Here is a 21,187-nt window from a genome sequence, read left to right as displayed (position 1 = left end):
AGCCAGAATACACATTCACTGCATGTAACAAACACTTGTATGTACCCTATAAATGAGTAAAATAGGTAAATAGGTAAAATATTATGGGTGTCAATGATTTTTTTTTTTTTTGAGATGGAGTCTTGCTCTGTCGCCCAGGCTGGAGTGCAGTGGCACGATCTCAGCTCACTGCAAGCTCTGCCTGCTGGGTTCACGTCATTCTCCTGCCTCAGCCTCCTAAGTAGCTGGGACTACAGGTGCCCACGACCATGCCCAGCTAATTTTTTGTATTTTCAGTCGAGACGGGGTTTCACCGTGTTAGCCAGGATAGTCTCGATCTCCTGACCTCATGATCCGCCCACCTCAGCCTCCCAAAGTGCTGGGATTACAGGCAATGATTTTTTTAAGATAGAGAGGTTATGCCCAAGTCTCCAGAGAGGGGCCCTTTGGATCCGCACAGCACATCCTGCGTACCTGCATCCACTGCTCCACCATGCTAGTCTTGTCTGGGCCTTCATGCTCTGGCTCCCAAGGCAAGTGGTGCTGACTCAGGTGGCCACACTGTGGACCTGGGTGTTCGTGGCCCAGAAGGTGGGTGCTAGGGTCTTCCTGCCCTAATTGTTTCACTGAGACCAGATGGTCCCAGGCAGTGACAGGGCACCACTTTCTTGATCAGATCCTGGGACATATGAGGAGTGTTACCTGGCCCCTCCTCATCCCAACTAAGAGCCCAAAGTACCCCCAAGCCTGGGCCATGGCTGGGCTGGAATTCAGGAAGCCTAGGATGCGGCCAAACCTTGTGGCATCTCTGGGTTCTCAGCCCACTGAGGGTGCCCCATACAGATGATCCAGGACCCATAGCTGGTGGGAAGAGACTGGCATTTCTCTGGCCCCTCCTTACTCATGCCAAGCACCCCAACTGTCCTTCCTGGTCCATCACCCTGGTCATATTCCCCAGGGCAGCTCAGGGCTTTGTTCAGCTGTCTACCATAGTCAGGTGCCTAATAAGTGCTGAGACTTGCAAGACCACCTGGGCAGATGGGTTGATGCCCTCTAGTGAGCACCCCCAGCAGCCAGGCCCCTGTCCACGTGTCTGCCTGCTCCTGCTTGTGTTTGACTGTCACAACGCTGCATGCCAGGGACACCGGCTCCCATCCCTCCTGTCGAGAAGGACACAGCAAGTGCGTGGGGGTAAGGCATTTGCCAGGTGGCACAGGTGCTGAGGGTCGGAGCTGGGATTTGAACCCAGATCATGGAACTCTGCGTGGGGGAGTGCAGGTGTGGGGATGCCCATAAACGAAGGAAGGGTGGCCCAGCCCACTGAGCCCAGCTGCTCCCTGCAACCCTGGAGGAAACTGCTCTGCCCTCAGGTGGGGAGAGGGCCCAGGAGGCCAGGCCTCCCCTTGCTTGCTGGCTCAGGGGATCACAGTGGGACAAGGTGATTTAGTGTGTGTGTCTTCTTTCTTTTTCTCTATTTCATTCAAAAGTTCATTTAGTATCAAGCAAGAGGAGTCTTAGCTTAACCCTCCAGATCAGGCAAGACTTGAGTTACAAAAGAATACATTCTTTTTGCACTCCTAATTGTCTTCCTCTCTACTTTTGTTGGCAAGAGCAGGTCTGTGTCCTAGGTTCGGAATCCATTTTTCATCCCACACCAAAGCACTTGCTGTTTGGGTGAGCACCCTGGAGCCTGGCCACGTGGAGCTGTGTAGCAGGAGGGTCCCCGCAGGAGGGTCACAGAGCCACTGCCCGGGTCCAGCTCAACTGTGCTGACAGGGTTGCCTGATCCGGCTCCCTGGGGCTTAAAGCATCCTGTTCCCAGGATCTGCACATAGGGATGCCTTTCTGCATCTCACCGTCAGTGGTAGGTGCTCGTGCTCCTCCCCCCGCTCAGCAGGGCCTGGGGACCGTGGGCGGCTTATGTTCCACGATTTTGAGGCCATTTGCAGCGAGTTCCGCCAGCCTGCCCCTCCCCTGCAGCCGCGGCCACCTGGGCACAGCACCGCCACGAGTGTCTTCGGGGCTTTCTTCAGAGGAGACAGTCAGCATCCTCAAGTTCCAGGCGCTCTGGCCCCAGTCCTGCTTGTAGACGCCTTTTCCCACGGGCTGCCTCTCCTTATCAATGGCCTGAAGCTTGGCCAGTTTCCACGAGGTCTGGCGGGAACACAAGGCTGTCACTGACATTTGTGGCACCAGAACTTACAAGCACGCGGGTTGCACACGTCGGACACTGCCACGTGCAGTAACTTGCCATCTGAGGTACGCCGCACACGCACGCCGCAGCAGCTTGGCTTGGTGTTCTGCGCATGCGTATGTAACGGCTTGGCTTGGCGTTCGTCGCTTGGCTTGGTGTTGGTCTTTTGAGTTGGCGTTCCATGCTTGGCTTGGCGTTGGTCGCTTCGCTTCGTGGTCCTCGCGTGGATTGGCATTTCCTCCCCGTGCATTCCTTTGCTGGGCTTGACCTTTTCTTGGCTGGGCTTGGCATTCCCCTGGCTGGGCTGGGTGTTTCCTCGGCGGGTGGGTGGAGGGGCTTGGCCTTTCCCCAGGTGGGCGTGGGCGTGGGCTTCCCTGGGTGGGCGTGGGGTGGGTGTGGGCTTCCCCCCGCCGGGTGGGAGTGGAATTTCCCCAGGTGGGTGTGGCCTTTCAAATCCTAGTATTTATCATTGGAAATATCTGATTTACATATATTCTATAAATCTAAGTATTGAAAAAATGAGCAATACCTATTCATTTGAACCCCAAGTTTCCTTTGGCTTAAAGTTTTTTTTTTTTTTTTAGTAGAGATGGGGTTTTTGCCATGTTTCCCAGGCTGGTCTTGAACTCCTGGACTCAAGCAATTCCACCTCAGCCTCTCAAAATGCTAGGATTACAGGTGTGACACCACGCCTGGCCTAATTTGACTTTTATCTCTGTGATTGGGACATTAAAATGAATATTATTGGCAGTATCTATCAGCTTACAGAATAATACCTTTTCCTTCCTACCATCAGTTTTTCAGTTCCCCCTACATTCAAAACCTGATGTGGAACCTACATCTTATCCTAGACTTAACTGAGAACTTCATGTCAAGAGATCTTTTGAGTCCTGTGTTGGTCTTTTCTCTAGCAGATATTAGTTGGGCTTGTTCTAAACTGTCAGAGAGGTTCAAATAATGTGGCAGAAAGACATCAGTGTTTGTTTCTTCTTCTTTGCTACCAGATACATACACTGAGGCACCTTTATATCCTGTATAGTACCTTAGGCAGTAGAAAGCCCCATGTTAACCTTCCCTAGAGCAGTGGGCACCCAGCTGTGGTTGGCCCCTTGAGTGATCTATTTTCCATGATAATGAAAATCTCCCAAGCTACTTGCATCTCTTCCTCAAGATTTAAAAATATTTTCTAATTCTACCTCACAGGAAACCTTTGGAGATAATTCTCGAGATCTCAAGTAGGTTAGTTAGACTGAGAGCCAAATCTTGTTCATGACTCATCACTGTCCATGTGTAAAAGTAGGGCTTTGTGCTTGCTTCGGCTGCACATATCCTAAAATTGGAACAATACAGAGAAAATTAGCATGGCCCCTGCATAGGGAGGCTGCACAAATTTTTGAAGCATTCCATATTTTGCACAGTCACTGGAAGGTCATTTGACTATTTGCTCACTAACTCTAAGGAAACAGTGTGAATCAAAGCAAAATGGGTGCCATCTAAATATTGAAATTGTGATTTTCGCTACAAAAATATTCATGTAAGGTGGCCTATGAGATGTCCCCGGAGTTGAATAATGTGTAGAGTGTTGTGTGCAAAATATATCGTTAGTATGTGTCTCAAAAATTAGAGAATGAATTTGCAACTTCTTCATGGAAACTAAAACAAATAAAAATAGGATTTTGGTCTCCCATGTCAGCTGGAGATGAACATGGATATGAAGCATTATCCTAACAAACATCTGCTGGTTCAGAGTGTGAGTCTGTAGAGAAGGATCATTGGTCCAAGCCAGGTTTTGACATCCATCCATTGGTTTTCTGCCCTTGTTGTGATTGATAAACTCCATAATAGTGGACAATCATGTTACCTACTTTAATGAGATATTTATGAATAAATTTAATTATAAACTCTGAAATAGTTGAGATGCTGTGAGTTATAAGCCATAAAGAGTAGGACAACTAATAAACAAAAGACAATAACATTTCCTGAAGGCTACAACATTTGCATATTAGGACCTATGAACAAAATACTCTTTGGGTTTTTAGACTGAGTCTTGCTCTGTTGCCAGGCTGGAGTGCAGTGGCGCGACCTTGGCACACTGCAACCTCTGCCTCCCAGGTTCAGGTGATTCTCCTGGCTCAGCCTCCCAAGTAGCTGGGACTACAGGCGCATGCCACCATGCCCACCTAATTTTTTGTATTTTTAGTAGAGACAGGGTTTCACCATGTTGGCCACGATGGTCCCGATCTCTTGACCTCGTGATCTGCCTGCCTTGGCCTCCCAAAGTGCTGGGATTACAGGTGTGAGCCACTGCGCCTAGCTACACATTGGGTTTTATTTGGGATTCGAAGATAATTTCAGTCATAAAGTTTAGGAACAGATTATTCCATTGCTTTACTATTTCTGTGAGCATTTAAAAATTTATCTTGTTAAATCTTTATAGCTTAGTGAAATAAGGCAGCAAATTCCTCACTTTGTAGAAGAAGACATTGAGCCTAAGAGAAGTAAATTTTCCAAGAACAATAGCTGTTCATTATGGAGCTAGGACTTCTTCAGAGTTGGGACTTTCTATTATGTCAAGCGAATGCAAGTTAATTTATTGAGTCATGGTGCCCTCAATTTATGAGTATTTCACCTTACTTTTTTCTTTTTTAATTAGAAGCTTAATGAAAAGTTTGTAGGATGTACACATAAGTGGATGGGATAATCTTGTTTTCTGATATTCTGATATTTGAAATACTCTAAGAATTTTTCATTTGGTAAGTATTTTTATATCAGTATTAAAATAATTTTATTTATTACATTTTTATACATAGAATTTGCCAATTATTTTCTGACTATAAAGAAAAACAAATGCCAAAAAACTGTTCTGAAAACAGTAATCCAGGTAAAACTTCTTATAGTGAATTACTTTAGGTCAATTGTCCCCAACCTTTTTGCTTTTTTGGCACCAGGGATCGGTTTTGTGAAAGACAGTTTTTCCTTGGACTAGGGGAAGGTGTGGATGGTTTCAGAATTATTCAAGCACATTGCATTTATTGTGCTACTTTATATTATTATTACATTGTAATATATAATGAAATAATTATACAACTTACCATAATGTAGAATGAGTGGAATCTCTGAGCTTGTTTTCCTGCAACTAAATGGTCCCATCTGGGGGCAAAGGGAGACAGTGACAGACCATCAGGCATTAGATTCTCATAAGAAGCACACAACCTAGATCCCTCGCATGGGCAGTTAACAACAGGGTTCACGCTCCCATGAGTATCTAATGCTACCACTGATCTGACAGGAGGCGGAGCTTAGGTGGTAATATGAGCCATGGGGCATGGCTATAAATACAGATGAAGCTTCTCTGGCTTGCCTGATGCTCACCTCCTCCTGTGTGGGGTGGTTCCAAAAAGGCCATGGACTGGTACCAGTCTGTGGCCTGGGAGTTGTGGATACCTGCTCTGGGTGGTCCTACCATAGATAAAAAGTAAAAGTACGGAAGTTTTGATCATGAACAGCAAAGCACAGGTCATGTTACATATGCTTGTACCAGCAAGGTCTCACTGTTACTGACTTTATTCCTTTTAATTTGAAATTGAAAGAGATATATTTACTTTGTTGGAACAAGATGTATTCTTGTACCTGCTGGCTAATTGTCGTGATAACAGTAATTTTGTTAAAACAAGATGCTCTGCTACCATTCGCCAAAAGATTGTCATAATAAATATACAAATTGCCCAACTCTAGGCTCAGCAGATTATAATAAAAGTACAAAAATGTTTCATAATAACAAAAATGCTAGTATGCTACCTGGATGTGGACACCTAGTATATTGTACAATTCAAACTGTGTGAGAACACCTTTAATTTAACCATATGTTTATCTTTTTTTTTTTTTTTTGAGACGGAGTCTCGCTCTGTCCCCCAGGCTGGAGTGCAGTGGTGCGATCTCGGCTCACTGCAAGCTCCGCCTCCCGAGTTCACGCCATTCACCTGCCTCAGCCTCCCGAGTAGCTGGGACTACAGGCACCCGCCACCACGCCCGGCTAATTTTTTTGTATTTTTTTTAGTAGAGATGGGGTTTCACCGTGTTAGCCAGGATGGTCTCTATCTCCTGACCTCGTGATCCGCCTGCCTTGGCCTCCCAAAGTGCTGGGATTACAGGCTTGAGTCACCGTGCCCGGCCTAGCCATATGTTTATCAAAGAGCTTCTGTAAGTTAGGTTTTGTACGTTGCAGGAGACAAAGATGGAATAGATGTAGTTTTGATCTTTAAGGTGCTCATAATAGAATAGAGCTGTGTCTATTTCATTTCTGTACTTTTTCAATAGAATTTACAAGGAAACATTTTTATTTATGTTTTCACCTATGTATTTAACAAATAGCTATCGAATGTCTTTTAGATACTAAGCATTTTTTTAATGCTACAGAACACAGTTAAAAATACAGACAGGAGCTTGTTGTCATTGTCATTTTTATTATTTTGCTACTTTATTCAGAGCTTACTGTGTGCTAGATGCCCACTGGAAGTTTATATTTATGGTTTTATATTATATTGATTATGTGCCAGACACATGTGTTTAGGAATGAAGGCTTTAAAAAAAAAGTAGGTAGGATTTAAGGTAAGCATGCAGAGTGAGTAGATTTTTTTCTAGGTAAAGTAGCAGAAGAATGATGTTTGGCAGAAAGAACACGTAAGGAGATTGTGTGTTTGGCAGAAGGAACATCTAATGAGATTGCCTGTATGGGAGGAAGAGCAGCAAGTGCAAAAGACAAGATGCTTGAGTGAACTTTGCAGGGTTTACGAGCAGTTCACTTTTGCTAGTACAAAAAGTGTGAGATATGAGAGGTTGGGAATGAGGTGAATACTAAGCTAAGGCAAGTTTATGATAGAATTTTTAATACTATAGAAATGAGTAGCTCTTATCCCGTGGGCCATGGGAAATTTACCAGGTAGAATGCTTTGGACTGCAAATACTAGATGAGGAGTGGTTAAAACAGTAGGAACTAGAGTTGTTTTGATTGTTCAGTGATATCCTAGAATCCCACTTGTCCCTCTTTCAGCTGTGCTGTTGGCAGTGTCTTCTTCAAATCTCCTTTCATGGCTGGCTAATCTGCAACAGCTCCAAACATCTTGTTCTCAGAACACAATGTTGCAAGGGCTGCTTTTCTTCGCGTTTCTTTAAATAGGGAGAAAACTTAGAAGCATGCAGTGGACTTCCTGTAACATTTCATTGGCTGGGTCACACCACATGCCCATCCCCATACTGGGCACTGGGAAAGCAAATGTAATTATGTGATTAGCTTAGAATAATCGTTTCTCTTTCTGTAGCTGGGGAAGAATATTGAGATAATAAGTATCCCAATAGATTTGTGTTTCTTCTGCAAGAAAGAATTAGGAATGGCTATTGGTAGGGAGCCAGCAATGGCTGATGCAGGGACTCATTGGAGAAATTTGAGCAGGGGAGTCAGGAGATTAAATTGGAGTGTTAAGGCATTCTGGCTATGGTGTAAAATAGGGGTCGACAAGCTTTTTCTGTAAAGGACCATGTGGGAAATATTTTAGACTATGTGGTCTCTGTCATATCTACTTAACCCTGCTGTCACAGTGAGAAAGCAACTATGGATAATATGTAAGCAAATAGGCATGACTGAGATCCAATAAAATTTTATTTAAAAAACCATAAGACAGACTGGATTTGGCCTGTGGCCTATAGTTTGTGACCCCTCATGGAGGTTGATGGAAGGTAACCATGTAAAGAAACCAGGAGACAAAGGAAGCTTTTGCAGTAGTCAGCTATAGTTTCCTTGTCATACATCCTTGGACTAGTATCAATGTATTTAAGGTTTTCACCCATCTATGGTGAAATAAAGTTAGGAATCTCAGTTATTCATTTTAAAATGTTGGCCTTTTTTGGTGTTATGCCTTTTTCATTTGTTTTGCTTAAGTTCTTTTTTCATGTAAGAAATAACATTAATAGTTGGCGGGTTTTTTTTTAAACAAAAGCCATTTGATAAATGTTTATGTTCCCAGTGGCAGTGAGAATATAAAGCAGAGGCAGAAGAGAGGTATAGTCAATATGATTTAGTGATGACTGAATGAAAAAGATTTGGGGGATAGAGAGAAATCTCAGATGATTCAGAGGTTTCCAGGTGTACACTAGCATTTAACCTCGACATGAGGAAGGAGTGGACTTTAATTTTAGTTTTAAGGGTACATGTGCAGGTTTGTTATATAGGTAAACTGTATCATGGAGATTTGGGCTACAGATTATTTCATCAGCCAGATAATAAGCAAAATACCAGATAGGTAGTTTTTTGGTGCTCTCCCTCCTGCTGCTCTCCACCCTCAAGTAGGCCCTGGTGTCTTGTTCTCCTTTTTGTGTTCATGTGTTCTCATTGTTTAGTTTCCACTAATGAGTAAGAATATGTGGCATCGGATTTTCTGTTCCTGCATTAGTTTGCTTAGGATAATGGCCACCAGCTCCATCGGTGTTACTGTAATGGAAATGGTCTCATTGAAAAAGACATTCTCATACCCTGTTGGTAAATACATTTTGAGTGTTAATTTAGTAGCATATTCACACACACACATATAGTAAGGATATATAATATATGTATGTTAAAGATATTTGTGTATATATGTGTATACATATTTATATACACTTATATACATTATATACATTTATATACATATATACTCGTTACATATATACTTATGTATAAGGACATTTATTACAGCATTATTATATCAACAAGCTGGAGTTACTCTAAGTCCTTATCAATAGGAAATAACTGAATTTTCAAACCCAGAAAATAATGTAGTATGCAGCCTTTTTTTTTTTTTTTTTTTTTTTTTTTTTGAGACAGTCTCATTCTGTCGGCCAGGCTGGAGTGCAGTGGCATGATCTCAGTTCACTGCAACCTCCGCCTCCCAGGCTCAGGCAATTCTCCTGCCTCAGCCTCCCGAGTAGCTGGGATTACAGGTGTGTGCCACCATGCCCGGCTAATTTTTGTATTTTTAGTAGAGACGGGGTTTCACCATGTTGGCCAGGCTGGTCTTGAACTCCTGACCTCAGGTAATCTGCCCGTCTTGGGCTCTTAAAGTGCTGGGATTACAGGCATGAGCCACCGTGCCCATCCAGTATGCAACCATTTTTTAAAAAATGAGGTTAGATCCAGAGTGTACTGATTATTTCACAATAAACATGTATTTAAAACATTTAGTTTGATGACACATCTTAAGACAATTTTGTTAGAATTCTTGTAATATCTGCTATGTTGCAAATGGAAGCTACATGCTATGTTGACCCTGTAACTTGTCAGCAACAAGATTGCTAGTTATTTAATTTTAGTTGTCAGTGCCTGAGTGCTGAAATATTGAAACCTCAATCTGAATATTGCCAAGGGATTGCACATGGGGATCTATATTTCATATAAACATTTCAGTATATTGGGTAAAACTTGTTAAAATGCATCAAAGGATCTTTGATCTACTAAACCAGGAGTTGGCCAGCTTTTTCTGCAAAGAGCCAGTTAGTAAATATTTTAGGCTTTGTGGACTATATATATTTATTCTTATGAGACAGGGTCTCGCTCTGTTGCCCAGGCTGGGGTACAGTTGCATGATCATGGCTCACTGCACCCTCGACTTTTTGGGCTCTAGTGATCCTCCCACCTCAGCCTCTCTACTAGCTAGGACCACAGGTGTGCAACATCACACCTAGCTAATTGACTCTATGGACTAGAAAGTGAATAAGCATGGCTGTGTTCCAACGTACTTTATTTACAAAAACAGGCAGTGGGCTGGATTTGGCCCACAAGTGCTAATTCGCTGACTCTTGTGCTAAAAGGAAGGTGCTGCTAATACAGTGACTTTTATTTGTAAAAGTGCCCTGCACACATGACATTATTCTTCCTTTGAAAACAGAATATATTTCTGTATTCACCGCACCATAGTTTTCAACGGTGACTTCATATAATTTTTATATTCATATAATTCATATAATTATACTTCATATAATTTTTAAAACTTCATTGATAAAATAAGATTATTTTCTGCATTTTCCTGTTTTATTTCTGTTAATAGAACTCAGTATTTTACTGTGATCAATTACTTTGTATACTTGATGAGTATCAACTGTCCTAGAATTGCCTGGTTTTTATGAAGCAAGAAATACTTCCCTTGAAACTTTTAGTATTAGTCTTTATTTATAAGCATGAACAAAATGATAATGAGCTTATGTAATCTAGAAATGTTCAAGGGGGCTTTTAGTTCTATAATTTTAAGAATGTAATATGTTGGTCTGGCATTTTTAAATACCATATTGTATAATTTTTATAACCTTTAAAATATGTAATTATATAAAATTTGAAAACTGCACCATTTACATAAAGTTTGAAAACTACTGTTTCTTATCTATCGCTATTCATGACTGTGGAAGCAAATTACATTATTCACAGTCATGACTCCTAAGTGTGATGTCCTTAAAAGAACTGTCTACACTCACAAACTCAAATTTTCTTTCCATTCACTCTTGATCTAATGCCAGTAGTCTTCAACTTCAGCACTCCTCCAAAATTGTGTTTCTCAAGGTTATCACTAATTTTTTCTGTAATAAATCTAGGCATTTTTTCTTACACCTCATTTTATTTAATTTGTCAGCAATATTTGACCCATTGGAGGACATCTTCTCCCTAACAGCATCTTCGCTTGGCTTTCAGGACTTCACTCCCTCAGGCTTTTCATCCTGTCTTTCTACTCTGTTCATCATGGTCTGTTTCACTTGCTCCTCCTCAGCTTTCACCTTTTGTACATTGTTGTTTCCCAGGTCTCAGTCCCAAATTCTATTTCTCATGGCTCTTTCTTTCTTTCGTTCCTTTTTTTGTTTGTTTGTTTGAGACAGAGTCTCACTCTGTTGCCCAGACTGGAGTTCAGTGGCACGATCTCAGCTCACTGCAACCTCCACCTCCTGGGTTCAAGCAATTCTCCTGCTTCAGCCTCCTGAGTAGCTGGAATTACAGATGCATGCCACCATACCCGGCTAATTTTTGTATTTTTAGTAGAGACAGGGTTTCCCCAAGTTGGCCAGGCTGGTCTCAAACTCCTGATCTCAGGTGATCCACCCACCGCGGCCTCCCAAAGTGCTGAGATTACAGGTGTGAGCCACTGCCCCTGGACCCTTGTGACTTTTTCTACTGTGTATATGCTAGTGATTTCCAAATGTATGTCTCCAGCTCGGTTCTCTCTCCTTAATTCCAGATCTCTATACCAACCTGCCTACTTGACATCTCTCTTTGGTTAGCTATTGGGTAGCACACACTTGTCAGCCCAAAATTGGGCTACTGATGTCCTTCCTGAAATCTACACCTCATGTAGTCTTTCCTACTTTGGTAAATGGCAACTCTTCCATTTGCTTTGCCAAAAACCTTCATGTCATTCTTGACTCATCTTTCTCTCTCTCTGATGCCTCACATCTAATCTATCAGCATATCTTATCAAGTATACTTGAAGAATATATCCAGAAGCCAGTCATATATTGTACATCTGAGTGACCATCGTCTGTAGTCTAGATGAGTGTCATAGACTGATAATTGATAGTTCTGGTTTAAAAAAAAATCCCTTTAAATCAATTCTTAACTCAGTGGATGTATTTAAAACATAAATCAAATTGTGTCATTCCTCTGCCCCAGCCCTTCTGATGGCCTCCCATTTCACTCTGAGTATGTGTCAAACTTCCTCCTAATAACTAAAAGACAGTACACCATCTGGCATATTATCCCTCCCACTTAAACTTCTATTTCTTATCTCCTTTGCTCTGCTTCAACCACACTGAACTTCTTGCTTTTCCTTATCTATCCCTATTGTTTAAAGACTCCAGGCACACCTCTGTACTTGACAGTTCCTTTTGTCTGGGATACTTTTTCCCCAGATATCCTCCCTGCTTACTCTTCCCATTCCTTCAGTTCTTTAATTAAAATACCCTTTCTCAGCAGGGACTTTTCTGGCCATCCCAACTTTCCCACCACTCTTCCTATGTTTAAACACATAAATGTTTAAACACATAAACATTTCATTTTCCTGATTTAGTTTTTCTCCTCTAACATACTGTATATTTTGCCTTATCTATTGTTGTGTGTTTATCTCATTCTCATGAATAGGATTTTTATTGTTCACTACCATATCCTCACTGCCTAGAAAAAGGCCTAACATATTGGATGTAGCTACCTAGTAAATACTTTTTTTTTTTTTTGAGACAGAGTCTCACTCTGTTGCCCAGGCTGGAGTGCAGTGGCATGATCTCGGCTTACCGCAAGCTCCGCCTCCCAAGTTCATGCCATTCTCCTGCCTCAGCCTCCCAAGTAGCTGGGACTACAGGTGTCCACCACCACGCCCGGCTATTTTTTTTATACTTTTAGTAGAGATGGGGTTTCACCATGTTTCTCAGAATGATCTCGATCTCCTGACCTTGTGATCCACCCACCTCTGCCTCCCGAAGTGCTGGGATTACAGGCGTGAGCCACCGTGCCCGGCCATAAATACTTATTAAATGAGTGAATGGAGTTTATCCTGGGTATATTGTTTGATTGATCCTCACTTAAAAAATGTTTGACATGGTTCATTCTAACAATTTTGCCTGGTAATTATATGCATTTTTTATTCTTTTGGCTCTTTATAATGAGCTACATTCTTTATATTAATATTCCTTCATTTAGGGAGAAAAGCCCAATATTGTGGTTATTCACTATTTATTCTTTTACTGGTAATCATGATAATTGTAATTATGGCAAAATGAGTCAGAGGAATTGCAAATTTTACTGGTATTTTATCTAAAAAATTTTGAGTGGCAAATTTAATCGACTTACAAATTCTTTCCAAGGGATTATGAACCTTTGAGTGGCTTCTTGTTACCATGGCTACAGGTCAGTTCTTTCCTGAGTTTGAGTCAACTTTAACCAGAAATTTTCTATTTAAAAGTTGCCTTCCATTAACTGTTTTCAAAATGAAAGTATTTTATATTCCAGAATTGTAGACTTAATTTTAAAGTTTTGGTCAAGATGAATTGGTTAATGAAAGCTCTCAGGAAGATCTTTTTTTGATATATAATCTTGTCTTAACCAGAAGAGTTCTCTGCATAATTTATATCTTAAAAACAAGTGTTTTGTTTCTGTTTTTGGTATTTTTAGAAGTTTTTACTCAAGTCCTAAAATAATTTCCAGTGGGAGAATTTAGTCTCTTTGTCAGTTCATGTATGTATATGGTACTGATATTCTCTCTTTTTAAATTCCTTTTCTTGTTTACTCTCTTCTCTGTACAATAATAGTAATATTCTTATGCATGTTTACCTCATTAAAAAGTAATTACAATTTTCTGCTGGCAAATCCAGCTTTTTATATTTTGACTAAATACTAGGCTAAATGAAGAAAATTTACCAGATCATTTTATTTTCCAACAAAATCATAACTAATCAAAAACTGCTATTTTTGAAATATAAATAGTGAAATTTAGAAATTAGATATTTCTAAGGATACCCCCCAATATAGTTTCGCTTTGTGTCCCCACCCAAATCTCGTGTCAAATGGTAATTTCCGGGTGTTGAGAGAAAGACCTGGTGGGAGGTGATTGGATCATGGGGTCAGTTTCCCCCATGCTGTTCTCGTGGTAGGAAGTTCTCACAAGAGCTGATGGTTTCATAAGGGGCTCTTTCCCCTTCACTTATCTCTCTCCTGCTACCTTGTGAAGAAGGTGCCTGCTTCCCCTTCCCCTTCAGCCATGATTGTACATTTCCTGAGGCCTCCTCAGCCATGTGTAACTGTGAATCAATTAAGCCTCTTTCCTTTGTGAATTACCCAGTCTCAGGTATTTCTTTATAGCAGTGTGAAAACAGACTAATACAAAGAATTGGTACCAGGGATAGTGGGATACTGCTATAAAGATAACCTGAAAATGTTGAAGCAACTATGGAACTGAGTAACAGAAAGAGGTTGTAACAGTTTGGAGGGCTCAAAAGAAGACAGGAAGACGTGGGAAAGTTTGGAACTTCCTACAGACTTGTTGAATGGTTTTTTTTTTTTTTTTTTTTTTTTTTTTTTTTTTTTTTACCAAAATGTTGATAGTGATAGGGACAATGAAGTCCAGGCTGAGGTGGTCTTAGATAGAGATAAGGAGCTTTTTGGGAACTGGAACAAAGGTGACTCTTGCTATGTTTTAGTAAAGAGACTCACGACATTTTGCCCCTGCCGTAGAAATCTGTGAAACTTTGAACTTGAGAGAGATGATTTCAGGTATCTGGTGGAAGAAATTTCTAAGCAGCAAAGCATTCCAAGTGGTGACCTGGTTGATTCTGAAAGCATTCAGCTTTATGCATTCACAAAGAGACGGTTTTAAGTTGGAACTTATGTTTAAAAAGGAAGCAGGGCATAAATTTGGAAAATTTGTAGCCTGACCATGGGGTAGAAAAGAAAAACAGCCCATTTTCTGGGGAGGAATGCAAGCTGGCCTGGGGAAAGTATCTCCAGGGCATGTCAGAGATCTTCATGGCAGCCACCCCCATCATAGACCCAGAGGCCTAGAAGGAACAAGTGGTTTCATGGGTTGGACCCAGGGCCCTGCTACTGTGTGCAGCCTCAGGACTTGGTGCCCTGTGTTCAGCTGCTACAGGTCCAGCTGTGGCTAAAAGGGGCCAAGGTGCAGCTTAGCCTTTATGAATTACCCGGTCTTCAGTATTTCTTTTTAGCAGTGTGAAAGTGGACTAATACACTCTCTCTCAGGACATTTTCCTGACTTAATCTTTCATGTTACGTTTGCCACAGCTATTTTCAAAACTTCATTTAAAGGTAAACATTATTACAGTGAATAATAGAAACAGAAATATAGCTCAAATCTAATTATGATTTTCATGTTTAACAGTCATTGCCTGTATTCAGTGGACTCCAGCTTTTTAATGTAGCATTCAAATGCCGTGTAGCATTCATCTATTCTTAGCTTCCAAGTATTTTACACTTTTCCTTTCAAGTTTTTAGTAAGCATCTAGATTTCGTATGCTTAATCTTTGTGCTCACATTCTGTTTTTTAACTAGAATGGTTTTCTCTTAATGATTTTTCCTAATTGGGCTCCTCTTATATTTTACCTCTTCTCTAAAGCCTTCCCTGTGCTAAAATATAACTTTTTATATATCAACTTTTACATAACACATTGTATCATAATTGTATATTACCTTGTTTTTGAAGCAGGGAATGCACATTTCCTTTTATGTTGTTTGCACTTTATAACCATTTTTTAAATTAATAAGTGGATTGAGATGGAAAAGAGTTGGAGTTTTACAAAATTTTTTTTTTGTTCATTGTCAATAGGGTTATTGGAAAACATTGGCTTTTTATAGATTTTTAAAAATAGTGGTTTGCCTTGCATGTGAAGAAAGTAAAGAAACATGAAAATAAAAAACGGACCTCAAAATAATCTGTGATTACACCCATGTTTGAGAAGGTCAATTTACTAACTCATGGTCTGCTACAAATAAATGATGACAGCAGTTTAAGTGAAATAGATGAGGACGAAAGAAGGTAAAATTTACAAGTCCTTTATAAGAAATCTCTAGGAATACCCCATCAAAAAGTGGGCAAAGGATATGAACAGACACTTCTCAAAAGAAGACATTTACACAGCCAACAAACATATGAAAAAAAGTTCATTATCACTGGTCATTAGAGAAATGCAAATCAAAACCACAATGAGATACCATCTCATGCCAGTTAGAATGGCGATCATTAAAAAGTCAGGAAACAACAGATGCTGGAGAGGATGTTGAGAAATAGGAATGGTTTTACACTGTTAGTGGGAGCGTAAACTAGTTCAACCATTGTGGAAGACAGTGTGGCAACTCCTCAGGGATCTAGAACCAGAAATAACATTTGACCCAGCAATCCCATTACATGGTAAATACCCAAAAGATTATAAATCATTCTGCTGTAAAGACACATGCACACATATGTTTATTGCAGCACTATTTACAATAGCAGAGACTTGGAACCAACCCAAATGCCCATCAATGATAGACTGGATAAAGAAAATGTGGCACATTTACACCATGGAGTACTATGCAGCCACAAAAAAGGATGAGTTCATGTCCTTTGCTGGGACATGGAGGCAGCTGGAAATATCATTCTCAGCAAACTAACACAGGAACAGAAAACCAAACACTGCATGTTCTCACTCATTAGTGGGAGTTGAACAATAACACATGGACACAGGGAGGGAACTTCACACACTGGGGTCTGTCGGGCAAGGTGAGGGATAGCAGGAAAAATACTTAATGTATGTGGGACTTAAAACCTAGATGATGGGTTGATAGGCGCAGCAAATCACCATGGCACATGTATACCTATGTAACAAACCTGCACGTTTTGCACATGTATCCCAGAACTTAAAAAAAAAAAAAGGTAGGCCAGGCGCGGTGGCTCACACCTGTAATCCCAGCACTTTCGGAGCCCGAGACAGGCAGATCACCTGAGGTCTGGAGTTTGAGACCAGCCTCATCGATATGGTGAAACCCCGTCTCTACTAAAAATACAAAATTTGCCGGACATGGTGGCACATGCCTGTAATCCCAGCTACTCGGGAGGCTGAGGCAGAATTGCTCGAACCCAGGAGGCAGAGGTTGTGGCGAGCTGGGATTGCGCCATTGCTACTCGGGAGGCTGAGGCAGGAGAATTGCTTCAACCTGGGAGGTGGAGGTTGTGGTGAGCCGAGATCACACCATTGCACTCCAGCCTAGGCAACAAGAACAGAACTTCGTCTGGAAAAAAAAAAAAAAAAAAAAAAAAAGAAAGAAATCTCCGGGAAGGAATGTTAACACTGATTACTTTTATTTTTGGAAATAGAATAATGTAGTCTCTCAAAGCTGGAGAGTACTCAACTATATCAATGCTGTTGAAAGATTGATTACAATAAGGATTAGTGACTTTGACTAGGAGCAGTGTCAATAAATGGTAGCCATGGAACTCTGTAGTAGATGAACGTAGACAACTCTTGAGAGAAACTTTACTGAGAAAGGCAATAGAGAAATGGGCAGTAACTGAAAAAGAATGTGGGATTTGAGGATTTGAGGGAGTTTTCTCTCTTTTTGTATTTCAAAACAGAAATTTTTAGAATTTTTTTTTTTTTTACTTTTGGGAGTGATCCATAGTAGAAGAACATGTTTATGAAATGTTATTTTGTTTACTTGGTTGCATGTCTCAGCATTAGCTTGATTCATTATCTTTATGGGTGTTTAGCAAACTAATTGTCCTTAGAACTTCTATTCATGTATAGTTTTTGTTTTGTTTTGTTTTGTTTTTGAGACAGAGTCTTGCACTGTCACCCAGGCTGGAGTGCAGTGGCGCGATCTTGGCGCACTGCAACCTCTGCCTCCCAGGTTCAAGCAATTCTCCTGCCTCCCAAGTAGCTGGGATTACAGGCATGTGCCACCACGCCTGGCTAATTTTTGTATTTTTAGTAGAGACGGGGTTTCACCACGTTGACCAGGCTGGTCTTGAACTCCTGACCTCAGGTGACCTGCCCACCTCGGCCTCCCAAAGTGCTAGGATTACAGGAGTGAGCCACCGCACCCAGCCTATTCATGTATAGTTTTATGATTAGAGTTGTTTTTTTCAGAATTGGTTTAGAAGTGTAACATTAGTGTAACTGAACATGCAGATGATGACCTAAATCTTAAGCTATCATACACAGATTTTTAAAAATAATTATAATAAACATCCACACACTTATGCCATGATGAATAGAACTTAAATATTTCATCATAATTGTACATATTGCAGTACCTTTGACAGTAGCCATGATTTGCTGAGTTACTTACTCTAAAATATCAGGTGTATCAACTTTACAGTTGTTTAGATTCTGGGGAGTAGGGAAGGATTTTGTTCATGAACTTGAGAAAAGCAAACTATTGACAAACTATTGCAGATTATTACTTCAGGATTGTAAAGTTTGAAAGCATCAAAACCATGTTTCCCTCGGACAACAGTGTCATCAGCATGTGTTGTGTGCCCAACGAGTATTTGTTGAATGCATGAATAAACAGTTGAAGAGATGAATGAATGCCACTGATTAATTTCTTTTAAAAAATAAATTTTTAGTGTTTTGAAAGTAGGTTTCCAAACTTGCCTCCGTATAAAGTCTTTTTATTTTTTTAAAAGTGCAAGATTCAGAAATTATTAGTTATAATTATAGCCAAAAATGTAATGATAATATGGATTCATCTGCTATCATATCTCTTAAAAACACTTGGAAATAAATATTACCTTCACAGGATATTGCAAAACACACGTTTTAGAGGCAGAATTCTTGAGTTTCAATGCTGTGTAGACTACTGACCAGCTCTGTGGGCTGGGGAAATTTATATGGCCTTTCCGTGCCTAGTTTCTCCCTTTATAGAATCTCTAATATGTTACCTACCTCACAGAATTGTTATGATAATTAAAATGAGCTTGACAAATGCACAGTGCTTAGAATGATGCATAGTACCTGCATAACAAGTCCTGAAAAAGTGAATATTATCATTAAAAAGGGTTCCCCTCATATAAGAACATAAGTAATATGTTCCAAATAGGTTTTAGTGTTAGTAGAAGCTTGTTTTTATTGTAAAGGACAACAGTGAGAAGTGCTGGTATATTTATTTCTATCACATAATACAAGTAACATGTTTTTCCTTTTGTCTTGACTGTCAGAAAGCTTGATCTAAATTTAATTCTTTGTAATGATATTATTACCATATTTTGTCTCCCTTAATGTTACTCTTTCTGTTTATAGTTTAATTCCCCTTATGGAAAATAATTATATTTACATTACCTGTTAAAAATGACCTGAACACTTAATGAAAAGAAGAAACAACTTATAAATGCAGAGATTTTATATAATAAAATAATAGTTTTGGACATTCTTTGTATTTTATGTGTTTACTATTTGTCTAAAAGGAATTGTTTCTTTTTTCAGGCCTGAAAAGAAATTTAATGAAAAGAACAAGGTATTGTAAAATTAAATTATCTAAAACATTATTGTTAAGAAAAAAACACATTATAAAAGGTTAAGTGAGAATCTTTGGTTATAAAGACATTTAGTTAGGAAGAAAGGGCTTGGTCGGGCATGGTGTTTCACGCCTGTAATCCCAGCACTTTGGGAGGCCAACGCGGGCAGATCACAAGGTCAGGAGTTTGAGACCAGCCTGCACAACATGGTGAAACCCCGTCTCTACTAAAAATACAAAAATTAGCCGGGTGTGGTGGCATATGCCTATAATCCCAGCTACTCGGCATGCTGAGGCAGAAGAATTGCTTGAACTTGGGAAGCGGAGGTTGTAGTGAGCCGAGATGGCGCCGTTGCACTCCAGCTTGGGTAATAGAGTGAGACTCTGTAAAAAAAAAAAAAAAAAAAAAAAAGTGCTTAGGAAAAGAAAAAAGGGCTTAAGAAAGAGTAGCCTAGCCATTGATAATGGTACCCTTTTAAGAAAAATCTGTTGTTTTAAGAAGTGCCTGTGGTTTTGCTCATATAAAAAGATGAATAAATACCACTTCTGTACATCTAGAATATTCTGTAAATATTTTGAGGACATTTGAAGCAGTATTATTTATCTCACAGGTCAAAAGTGAAATACATTCAGTGGATGACCTTGATGACATAACGTGGCCATCTGAAATAGCCTCAGAGGATTATGATTTGCCTTACCCTAATTATGAGACTTTTATGTTGCTCACTGAACAAATCAAAATGGATTTTAACGGTAGGACCATTGCATAAGTAGAATGACTTTTTATGTATCCTACAGTAATATTTGCACACATTGCTTAGTGTTGCACCATAGAGCACTAACGTGTTATAGTGTTGCTTATCTCAGAAATATGTTTAACGTTAAAGTAGACTGAGAAATAATGTATATTGTATACCAAAGCTATGATAACTCCACGGTGCCTTTCTCAGTATGAAGGGCAGTCTCAGCATTTTTGTTGACTCTTCTTCTCTTATATGCCTTATTCGCAGATCAGGTTACCATTCTCTCCCACTCGGGATACTGCAATAACCTTAGAACTGTTTTTCTTGCTACCCCATTTCCTGAGACCATGGTCTACTCTGAAACTATAATTATTAATTTTTAAAAATTCAGATCTGATGTTATCTCTTGCTTATAACTCAGCTTACCACTTGCCATTGCTATAAGGTTAAGATTTGAATACTTGAGCTCTCTCCTGCATCATTTAATATACTTTTTTCCTCTTTGTCCTAGCTATTGTCTTAGATGTTTATTCCTGCAACTGACAGCTTTAGTGAGGCATAACTGATATACGATAGACAGCACATATATAAAACATAAAATTTGATAAGTTTTGGCATATGTATGCACATGCAAAACCATCACCATAATCAAGACCGATAACATACCCATCATCCATAAAAGTCTCTTCCTGTCCCTTTGTATTCCCTTATTAAGAAACTACTAAATGTTTAAGTATTTGTGCTATTTTCCATTCCTATCAGCAGTATATGATAATTCTCCTTGTTCCATATCGTCATGAGCTCTTAGTACTGCTGTTTATTAGTTTTTAGTTTTTAGCCATTCCAATGGGTGCATGTTGTGCGTGTCACTATGGTGTGAATGTGCATTACCCTAAGGACTAAGAATGTTGAACATGTTCCCGAGTGCTTTATTTGCCACCTGTATATCTTCTTTAGTGAAATGGAGAGCTTATAAAGAATTAAAAATTAGATAGTTTTTATTCTTATTTCTTGAGTTTTAAGAGTTTTTTTTTTTAATAGATTCTGGATATTATTCCTTTATTATGCTTTTTGGAAGGATTTTTTTCCCCAGTTTGTGGCTTGACCTTTTGTTTTCTTAATATATTTTAAAGAGAAGAAGTTTTTCATTTTGATGAAGTCTGATATATGTGTTCATTTAATTATGGATTTTGCTTTTTGTGTCATATCTAAAAAAGTCTTTGTCCAGCACAAGGTCCCAAAGATTTTCTCCTCTGCTTTCTT

At 39.8% G+C, this 21,187-nt stretch overlaps 1 protein-coding gene and 1 non-coding gene across 5 annotated transcripts in view; both read left to right on the top strand.

Annotated features, from left to right (window-relative positions):
- Positions 1 to 21,187, top strand: part of LOC134810858 (POTE ankyrin domain family member A) — an 83,348-nt gene that overhangs the window by 43,817 nt on the left and 18,344 nt on the right. For 2 of the 4 annotated variants that reach the window (XM_063817059.1, XM_063817060.1), the window contains 2 exons: positions 19,151 to 19,181; positions 19,793 to 19,934. In XM_063817059.1, coding sequence (XP_063673129.1) covers positions 19,151 to 19,181; positions 19,793 to 19,934 — 173 coding nt within the window. Of the gene's footprint in view, positions 1 to 2,322; positions 4,927 to 19,150; positions 19,182 to 19,792; positions 19,935 to 21,187 lie in introns of those variants that run through there. The other 2 variants (XR_010159510.1, XR_010159509.1) reach the window with 2 other exon arrangements.
- On the top strand, positions 3,480 to 3,586 carry LOC112204227 (U6 spliceosomal RNA). Its single transcript, XR_002937806.1, has one exon. It is a non-coding gene; the product is annotated as a U6 spliceosomal RNA (small nuclear RNA).

The sequence above is a fragment of the Pan troglodytes genome, chromosome 7, assembly GCF_028858775.2.
Source record: "Pan troglodytes isolate AG18354 chromosome 7, NHGRI_mPanTro3-v2.0_pri, whole genome shotgun sequence".
Taxonomy (NCBI): Eukaryota; Metazoa; Chordata; class Mammalia; order Primates; family Hominidae; genus Pan; species Pan troglodytes.
The sequence above is the reverse complement of the archived record's forward strand: the minus strand, read 5'-3'. Positions and strand labels throughout refer to the sequence as shown.